Genomic DNA, 10,000 nt, shown 5'->3' with positions numbered 1-10,000 from the left:
CCGTTACGAGCTTTCATCCCTACTCTTCTTTTCACCCTTCTATCTTCCATCCTTTTCTTCGAGGCATTACGTCTCTCGATGCCTTCATCCGTCGATGGAGATTTTTCGATCATCCGAAAAGTCGAGCGGGGGATAAAAAAAAAAAAAAGAAAATGAGATTGAACTGTTCGGTAAATGTAAAATCGAACAAGCATATGTATCAACGCAAGATGCTTCTTGATTTTGAATAAATCAAATTGCACGTATCAATCAGCTTATAACATATTTTTTCTCTCATAGTTTATAGATTTTCTTAATACCAGCCAGGGGATGTTTCTTTATCATCGCGATATTAATCCTTTGTGAATTGTAAATTTATTGCTACGTTTTATTTGTAATAAAACTTCTCCGTTAATAAAACTTCTACGTTATATTGTAATATATATATATATATATATATATATATATATATATATATATACACGTACGTACGTATTTTTAAAAATTTATTTATAGGTGCATGATCAATGAAAAATATTAGAATAAATTTGATTTTAGAACAGAACATGTTGATATGCCCATAGATATAACGTAATTATCGCGTATTAACATTTATAATAATGAGGAATTCGCGTAGATACACACATATATATATATATATTTTTTTTTTTTATTATTACAAATTAATATATTAATGAGAAAAAAGAGAAAAAAAAATTGTTGAAATTTGAAGGGATTCTCGTATTTGTATTAAATTTCGTAAACGTCGTTTATTTTGGCCATCCGTAAAGTAAAACTTCTTTGAAACTTTCTTTTGGGTGTCTCAATCGCGTTTTTCTTACGAATCTCTCAACTCTCGGCCGTTTTCTACGGCCGCCTTTTCCTTTTCTCGAATTTCCCACGAGAAACGTCCGAGTGATCGATGCATTCGTTCGAAAAAAGATCAAGATTGAAGAGAATGCGTTTCGCGAGTAAACTCGAGTGGGTTTTATACGTGAAAAAAAAAACGAGAAAGAAAACGTCATAGCTCTTCTGCTTATATGTACTACATAATACTAGAGAAAATTTCTCACCTTTCACAATCTTTATCTCATCTTATCTATTTCATATTTGACTTTAACGATGATATTAACGATAGAATATGATCTAATTGTTATTATTGTGAATAACGTGTATTTTAAATTGTCTACTCACTCATTTTCATACTCTTCTCATTGTGAATCGTCAATGAGTTTGGATTCGCATAAACGGAATTGTTCAGCTCCGTTATCGGTTCCCAATCTGAAAAGATAAAAAAAAAGAGAGAATAATACAAGTAAGAAAAAGTAGAAAGAGAAAGAATCGCATACAGACATACGCGAAACGTATTATTATCGATAAAAATAGATATAATCGTGGATTGTAGGAAAAAAAAAAAAAAAAAAAAAAGAAAAAAAAAGAAAGAGACCTGCATCATTCACAAAGTTAAATTGCTTCAGTAATTATAAAATAATTTCAATTAATTACGATTACTCTCTATGATGAATGATACACATTTGTCGTTATTCGTGCGATAATATATATATTTCTTATATTACTTGAATATAATACATAAATTACTTTATTAATTAAAACAAATAAAAATGACTTGACAATAATGATTCTTAATCGTAATAAATACATCGTTTATTTTCAATCGATTGAAATCGAAAAAAAAGGAATTTGTAAAATGTCTAAATTACGAATTATGCTTATGAAAAAGAGCCTGGCAATTAGAAAAATGTTAAATAACAAAAAGAATTTTGTATTCGTTGAAAGATCTACTTCGTTAGTGTTCTTTGTAATGTATTAACCGACCTAGTACATACGTACTAGACTTTATATCCATCGTACGAGTTTCAAAAGTAGAGACGCGCAAAATCAACGCCACGCGATGTGTCACGTAACGTTGTTAACGCGAAAGGAGATGATTGCATCGCGCATAATGAAGAAGCACCGGAGTTTGTCCGTCTCTAATGAAATCGTATAAAGCGGAACGTGCCGATGTACTTAACAACCGGAAACACCGTTGTTCCCACTATTCAAATTGGATAATGCAATTTACGTTAATTGTGACTTCAAATGGTACCGGTGAGATGTGAGAGAGAGAGAGAGAGAGAGAGAGAGAGAGAGAAAGAGAAAAAGATAAAGAGAGAAACAAGGCTTGAAAGGAAGCACAAAGAAGAAATCTATGAGGACACATTACATCTATCTCTCTCTTTCTCTGATAAAGAATATCTAGGTTCGTTAAGTTCTTTGTATAATTTGTTATATGTATCGTTAGTATATGATATTAATTAATTAAAGATATGTTTCTTCGAGTATTATAAATTTTCTTCAAGTAAAATTATTGTCGTTTGTTCATAATAATTATCGTTATTTATTTATTTCTTTCTTTATTTATTTATTTATCTTGTTTTCTTTATTATTCTTTCTTTTCGTTTTCATCGATTATTAAATAATTATTGCCAGATTAAACGAATAAATATTATACGTTAATTAATTTTTTCAAATCGTATTATTAATTTTGATAGATCAATTTTGCATATTTTTATCGGCATCATTCCATCATCATCATTCTTATAAATTATAAATCGACAAAATGCATAGAGATAAACAACTCACCTTTTCTAGGAATCTCAGTGGTCGATGGGCTTGGACTGGTGCTCGGTGGTGGTGATTCTATAAAACAAAAAAAAAAGGAAAAAAATAAGAAAAAAAGATATAGAAAATTTCATGTGAAATAATTACGTGCTCTCGAAAGGCATCATAGAATATTTTGGACGATACATTTTGTTTTTTTTTTTCTCTTTTTTTGTTTAACAAATTGACTTAAGAATGAGATAAATATTTTTGTTTGCTCATTGAAAATCATCATATAGACAGATAGTTCCTATCTAATTCTTTAATGGAGAAAGGAAAAGGTTTAGTTGAGTTTAGGGTAGTAGACTTGGTTGAGAGTGAGAGAGAGAGGTATAGTGAAAGGAGCAAGAACAGTTATGGATCGCGCCACCTGTTACTAACTTCGTCCTGAAACGTATTAGCCATCGTGGCGTCGACCGAGGCCGGCCAAACTAGAGATCATATTTTACCTCCTGAGCATTCTCATGCCTCCGTTTCAACCCTCTCTCTCTCTCTCTCTCACTCTCTCTCACTCACTCACTTACTCTCTCTTACTCTCACTCTCTCTGTCTCTCTCTCTCTCTCTCTCACTCTCTCTCACTCACTCACTTACTCTCTCTTACTCTCACTCTCTCTGTCTCTCTCTCTCTCTCTCTCTCTATCCGACTCTCTCACGTTGGCCACCTCTTACAATCTCGTAGCGTCCCTTACCATCGTCTCGATGAATATACTTGAATAATTATTCCTAATTTCGTCATTCGTCCTGCACGTGTCGTATTCCTCGTCTGAATTTACTACTTGCTCCAGTAGTAGTAGTAACCAGAATCTAGTCGGACATCGGTTAATATACAAGGGAGAAACGTGTCAGTAATTTTTCGAAGACATGGCGACTGGACTTGTATTTTTTTGTTTTGTACGTTTTGTACGTTTTCTGTTGTTTTTTAATCTTTTTTTTCTTCTTTTTGTTCTTTTTTTTTTTTTTTTTTTTTTTTTTTCTTCAAGAAATTGCTTCTCTTCTTTCTTTTTTCTTTTCTCTTCTTTCTCTTTTCTTTCTCCTTTCATTTTTTTTCTTTTTTTTTTTTTTTTCTTTTTTCTTCGTCGAGCATTTTAATAAATCGATGATAATAAGACGATAAACGATCATTTTCGTTGAACGATTTTATGCACACAGTTTGTGATAATACAATTATAATACACGAAGTTTTATGTTCCATATATTTTCTTACTTTTTCTTTTTTCTTTTTGGAATTGACATTAGTTCATCTTAAAAATTGAATTAAAGTTTTTAACATTTAGATTTACGGGAATAAAAATTTATGTTCAATAAAAAATATAAGTGGTATTATTATTCGAAAAAATATAAGTGGTAAGAGTATTATTCGAACTCTAGTTATAGGATTTTGATAACTATTATATTGACAAATGTAAATTTGATTTTTTATCTTTTAGAAAGTTTATAGACGAGTTCGCGTAGAAAGAAAATTGCGTAGGCGTATTTTGCGAAAGTAAATGTGAAATAGTTTTGAAAAGTAAAATTGATATATACATATATATATATATATATAGTTACAAAAGCTAGAGAGAGAGAGAAAGAGGGAGAGAGAGAGGGGGGGGAGTGTAAAAGAGGCAGTAAAATCGGCGACGGTGGTGCCCAAGTCGATGGTAATCTTTAACTTCACATTTTAAGAGTGCCTTGAGTACAAGATGGTTAATTAGAAGTAGCTCGTTATAAGTACTTCCCGTCTTATCTTCTCTCAGACTTTTTGCTTCGTTATACTTCTTTGCAAGAGCATTATACTAACGTTTTATTAGCCGATGTAACACTGTCAGAGAACTTTCGACTTCTTTTTTTTTCTTCTCTCTCTCTCTCTCTCTCTCTTTCTGTTCCTTTTCCTCCTTCTTTCTCCCTCCCTTTCCCTCTCTCTTTCTCTCTCTCTCTCTCTCTCTTTCGTCGTTAAAAAAACCTTTCCTTTTTATTTTTTTTTTTATTTTTTTTTTATTTTTTTTTTATTTTTTTTTTTATTTTTTTTTATCGCATCCAAGCTCGCAGTAATTATTAAATAGAACGTGACAGGAATATTAAAGGATGTAGAGTTAGGTAAGGTTTCTAACGATGGTCTGGAGTAAAAAATACATTAAGGGTATCCTATCGATGAGCTTTCTTTCTTTCCTCAAAAAGAAATTAAAAATAAAAAAAAGAGAAGAAAAGATGAATGAAGGAAAGAGGGAAAGAGAGAAAGAGCAAGCAAGAGAGAGAGAGAGAGAGAGAGAGAGAGAGAGACAGAGGCAGAGGTAGAGGCAGAGACAGAGACAGAGAGAGAGAGAGAGGAGAATATCTCGAATGTAAAAATTTTCGAAACACTCTTTCCCATTATCTAAAGTTTGCTCCCCGTAGGATATAATCTCGGCGAACTTAGCAAGGAATTTTGTGACTTTCACAGGTTAGATAAGGCATACGTAATAGGGGAAGGCTATACGATAAGTACATAGAAAGTTCTTGGAAAGATTTTCGCTCGGGGCACGTGACGGAAAGATCGAACGGATCCGGAAATAATTTCGTACTGTCTGCGTGATGTTCGAAAATAGAGTGGCATATATTTTATATGTCTCTCTCTTGTATACGAGTATATATATATATATATATATATATATATATATATGTACGTATATGGATAATCGAAAATAACTCATAACGATCGATTTTTTATCGGCAAGAAAAAGTTGTACACTTTTCAATTTGTCTCGTGTTATCCTAATCTTTAAGATAAAAAAAAAAAAAAAAAGAGAAAAAGAAAGAAAAAAAGAAAAGAAAAAAAAAGAAAAAAGAAAAGGAGGGATGAGATGTGATTGGGGATGAAATTATGATCGTTCGTTGGATATTTTTATACGGGACATTTTTTTTTCCTCGCACACAATTTCATTATCCTTAGAATCTATCGTTTCTAATGAAAAAGAGTGATATTTTTTTTTTTTTAAATAGAAATCCCGAATGAAAAAAGATCATTAATTCGTACCTCGTGTAATGTAATTCTCCACTTTTGGATAATATTATATATTATTTGGATAAAATAGAGACACTTGAATGTATATTCGATATACTTTTTCTATACACTTTTTAATCAATCGAATGAGATCTAAAGTATTAAAAATAGAAGGGTGGATGGAAGAAAGGAAAGAAAGGGAAGGAAAGGGATGGGAAGGGAATGAAAGGGAAGGGAGGGGAGGGATGGGAAGAAAGGCCGAGAAGAGGACAATATTATATCCACAAATAATCTCAAAGGTGATAGCTGATAGGTGTCGTCTCGGTGTCGTTGAGCGATCGTTGGAAAGAAATTAACCGATTTCTCAGGTAGTAGGGCCATTTCGGGTCATAGATATAAATAGGGAAAAGTCGAGGAATTCATTTATCATCTCTTCGAGTTTTCCGAGAAATGTTGAAGGAGAAAGAAAGAGATAGAGATAGCATGTGTCTGTATATATATATATACACACACATATATATATATATATATATATATATATACATGTGTGTGTGTGTGTGTGTATAAGATGCTTTAAGGAGAGAGAAAGAGAGAGAGAGAGAGAGTGAGAGAGCGAGAGAGAGAGAGAGAGAGAGAAGTGAAGGAACTTGCCATTTGGTGCGTGGCTGAGTGGCAGACGGAAAAAGGATGGAGTATAAAAAGATACAAAAAAGAGATAGTTTAGGGAAAAAGATAGAGAGATAGAGAGAAAAAGAGAGAGAGAGAGAGAGAGAGAGAGAGAAAGAGAGAGAGAGAGAGAGAGAGTCACAGGCGGTGACTTTTCACTTTTGATTTATCGCGCTAACTTTTATTTCTCTCGGGGGATATTAAAACCCGTTGTCCCGACCATTTAACTTCGCTCGGCTGATTGATGATTGGCCACTCCCGCCACTGGCGACTGCTCTCCATGCATTGACCTTTCATTGCGCGAACTTACGATTAATAAAACGCTTATGGCTTTAACGACGCGCATGAACCTATTATTCATACGATTTTACTTCCTATTGGTGAATTTCTTTTCGTATGCTTCTCGATTTGTTCTATCCTATATATATGTATATATATATATATATATATATATATATGTGTATAATGTATATATATATATGTATATATTTTATATATATAAAGTATTATACGTGATTTTATATAACAAATTAAACTTAGAGAATATTTTGTTAATTAACAGGACGCTAAGAATGATTCGAATCGAAATGAAATTATAATTTTTCATTGTAATAAATATTGATATTTTCTTATTTTGTATCTGTATGTGTGTGTGTGTGTGTGTGTGCATGCGCGCGCGCGCGCGTGTATGTGTATGTGTGTATTTACGTGAAGAAGATGTTCAGATAAATAAATAATCGTTTCAAATCTCATTAGTAAATTTGCGTCAAATAGAGCAATGGTTTAATATAAATTTTTTTCTTTTCCTATTTTCTTTTGCACGCAGAAACATTTTTGTATGTATTTTTCTTCTTTTCTTTTCTTTTCTTTTCTTTTCTTTTTTTTTTTCTTTCTTTTTTTTAAAAGCATTAAAAAAGAAACGTAACGTTTCAATTCACTTAAAGTAAAAGTTTCCACTTCACATGCGAATATTTTGACAAGTTGTTTGGCTCTGGCCAGAGGGACGAAGAAGAAGAAGAAGAAGGAGTAGGAGTAGGAGTAGGAGGAATAGGAGAAGGAGGGGGAGAAGGAGGAAGAGAGGTAAGTGAACTCGTTAAAATCTTAAGGCGCCTTAATTAGTCTAATAGCATCCATCCTTTTTCCCTTGGTCCGTCAACGGTTCCATCCAATTTCTTCCTCTTGTTACCTTGTGTCCCATTCGCGCGCGCGCGCGCGCGTGTTACCGCACGACGATCTTCTCTTGGTAGCTGTTCAAATATTACCCGGTGCACTAATTCCAATTAAAGCGTTTTGGATGCAGAGAAAGCCCAAGGAGAATATTCCGTAAATATATACGTACGATGATGATTTTTTACACGTTATATTGTCGATCAATCAATAAGGCCCATTTTTGTCTTGAATATTATTTCGTTTGTTTGTTATTTTAATTTTTTTTTTCTTTTTTTTTTTTTTTTTTTTTTTTCCCTTTTTTCCTAATTTATTTATATAATCATTATCTCGGTCAATCATAGCTACGAATGAAATTTACATAGACGTACGTTAAAAGACGATATTATTTATGATCTCTTGCAAAATTTTTCTAACTTCATTTAAAAATTAGTTAGAGAGGATTTATCTTCATACTGTTGTTCTTATTTTAGGTATTGTTTTGTTTTATTAATGATACCCATTAACCGTATGAATCTAACAAACAAAAATATTCTCGCTTATCTTTCACGACTTTTTCGTAAAATTTTTCCCCGCGTAGAGATCAGTTATCCTAGTTGATTATTAACCATCTTTTTTCCAAGCTATTGTTTATTTGTTTCATTAATAAATCCCATTGGCCGCGTGACTTACCGCATGAATCTCCGCCAGATGTGAAAACAAAAGTTCACATTAATCTTCCTCACTGCTCTGTTTTTAAATAAAATATTATTTCTGTTGCACGACTAAATAAAGATAAGTCAGAGGAAAATTTGATTATTTATCTTTTTCGTTCATTATTTGTTTATTTAGATTTTATCTAATATATATTATCCAGGTCATGTAAATCCGTGAATATCGGATTTGCTCAAAGAAATGCTCATTTATCTTTCACGACTCTTTGGATAATGTCCTATGCGAATCGACGAAGTAAAATTAAAAGCAACCCACTATTTATTTCTCACTAAGAGAAATTGGGCATTTTTTTTTTCTTTTTTCTTTCTTTTTCTTTCCCCCCCGTATTTATTTGTTTATTTTTTTCTTTCTCTGTCCCTTATTTTTTTATCTTTTTATTTTTTCTTTTTTTTTCAAATTAAAGTCGTAAGTTCTCCGAAATCCCGAGAGCTGTTTTCACTTAAGGAACTTAAGGAATAATATGGCTTTGTTAAAAAAAAAAAAAAAAAAAAAAAAAAACAAAAAAAAAAAACAGAGAAAGAACAAAAAGAAAAGGAAAAAGAGAAATAAAAAGAAGATGAAAGAGAATTTCGATTAACCCAATTTCTCGAAACAATAGATAGGTTCGTAGGCGCTTTTGCCTGCAGCTTCTCTTGGTACACGTCTGTAATTACTCGTGACGGAATCCCTAGCTGACATATCGACCGAAGATAGTCGGCCGTTTGATTCAATTAAGGATAGACGCGTGTACACACGCCGTTGTTCCTCCTCCTCCTCCTCTTCCTCCTCCTCCTCCTCCTTCCTTTCACCTCTCATCCCTTCAACCCCTTTTACCACTGCTCGAATGTCTCACGTTGCAGATCTCTCTCTCTCTCTCTCTCTCTCTCTTTCTCTCTCTCTCTCTCTCTTTCTCTCTCTTTCTCTCTCGTTCGCTCATCCTCTCTCTTTGATAATTACGCACGCATAGATCGACACATTAACGCAACTAGAAATGCATGGATCCATTAACGAGCAATCATAGTCTAGACGTCCTTATCGTTCTCTCTAATTGTAATTTTTTTTCTTCTTTATTTCATTCGAATACTTACGAAGGATTAAGTTCTTTTTTTATTTTTCTTTCTTTCTTCTTTATTTGTTATTTTTGTTATTTCTTTTTCTTTTTTTTTTTTTTTTTTTTTTTTTTTTTTTTTTTTTGAAAGAGAAAGATTAAATAGATTTAGCAAATTTCGTTATAAAAAACTAATTACATGCTTGACTTACGATTTATTCCATTTAAGCATATTGTAATATTAATGATTTTAATTTATTTAAATAAATCTATAATTTATCAATAATTGTAGAAAATCGTTTCTAGTAAATAACTATACTCTTATAGTTAATGTTAATATTTAAATTGAAATGATGAAGAAATTAGATTGTACAGTAATATCTTTTTCGACAAAATTTAATGAAGATAATTTTTGATCTTGTGATTATCGTCGGTTAAAGGGTTAAAGTAAATAAACAATAATTTCATGTAACTCATTATTATCGGAGAACTTACGTTGAAGAGCAGACAATGATAAAATTTTTGTTCTCCTGTAGAATAAAAATTTGAAAAATGGAAAAGAATGCGAACGAATTAAATTATTGTCTCTTGATATACTTGATTTCTTTCTTTCTTTTGCTTTTTCTTTTCTTTTTCTTTTATTTTTTTTTTTTTCAATTCAGCCAATCTCTAAACGACGACGACAATGACGATGACAATGACGACGACGATGACGACGACAACGACGACGACGACGACGATGATGAAAAAATGTCAGAGCATACTTTCGGATGGGTGCGATTAAATGCTGAACGATTCACGGTGAATAACGATTCAACGAAATTAT

The 10,000-nt window shown here is 32.1% G+C and overlaps 2 protein-coding genes across 7 annotated transcripts in view; one reads left to right on the top strand and one right to left on the bottom strand.

Moving 5' to 3' along the window:
- The window catches only part of LOC118444563 (lachesin), a 259,607-nt gene that overhangs the window by 13,195 nt on the left and 236,412 nt on the right, over positions 1-10,000 (bottom strand). For all 5 annotated transcript variants that reach the window (XM_035872946.2, XM_035872945.2, XM_085661502.1 and 2 more), the window contains 2 exons: positions 2,623-2,679; positions 1,174-1,260 (listed from right to left, as the gene is read on the bottom strand). In XM_035872946.2, the coding sequence (XP_035728839.2) occupies positions 1,174-1,260; positions 2,623-2,679 (144 nt within the window). The remainder of the gene's footprint in view (positions 1-1,173; positions 1,261-2,622; positions 2,680-10,000) is intronic.
- Positions 1-10,000, top strand: part of LOC118444564 (uncharacterized) — a 52,160-nt gene that overhangs the window by 32,784 nt on the left and 9,376 nt on the right. The gene's annotated exons all lie outside the window — the stretch shown is intronic.

The sequence above is a fragment of the Vespa mandarinia genome, chromosome 15 (assembly GCF_050613455.1).
Source record: "Vespa mandarinia isolate Hongniang chromosome 15, ASM5061345v1, whole genome shotgun sequence".
Taxonomy (NCBI): Eukaryota; Metazoa; Arthropoda; class Insecta; order Hymenoptera; family Vespidae; genus Vespa; species Vespa mandarinia.
This window is presented reverse-complemented; position numbering and strand designations above follow the sequence as displayed.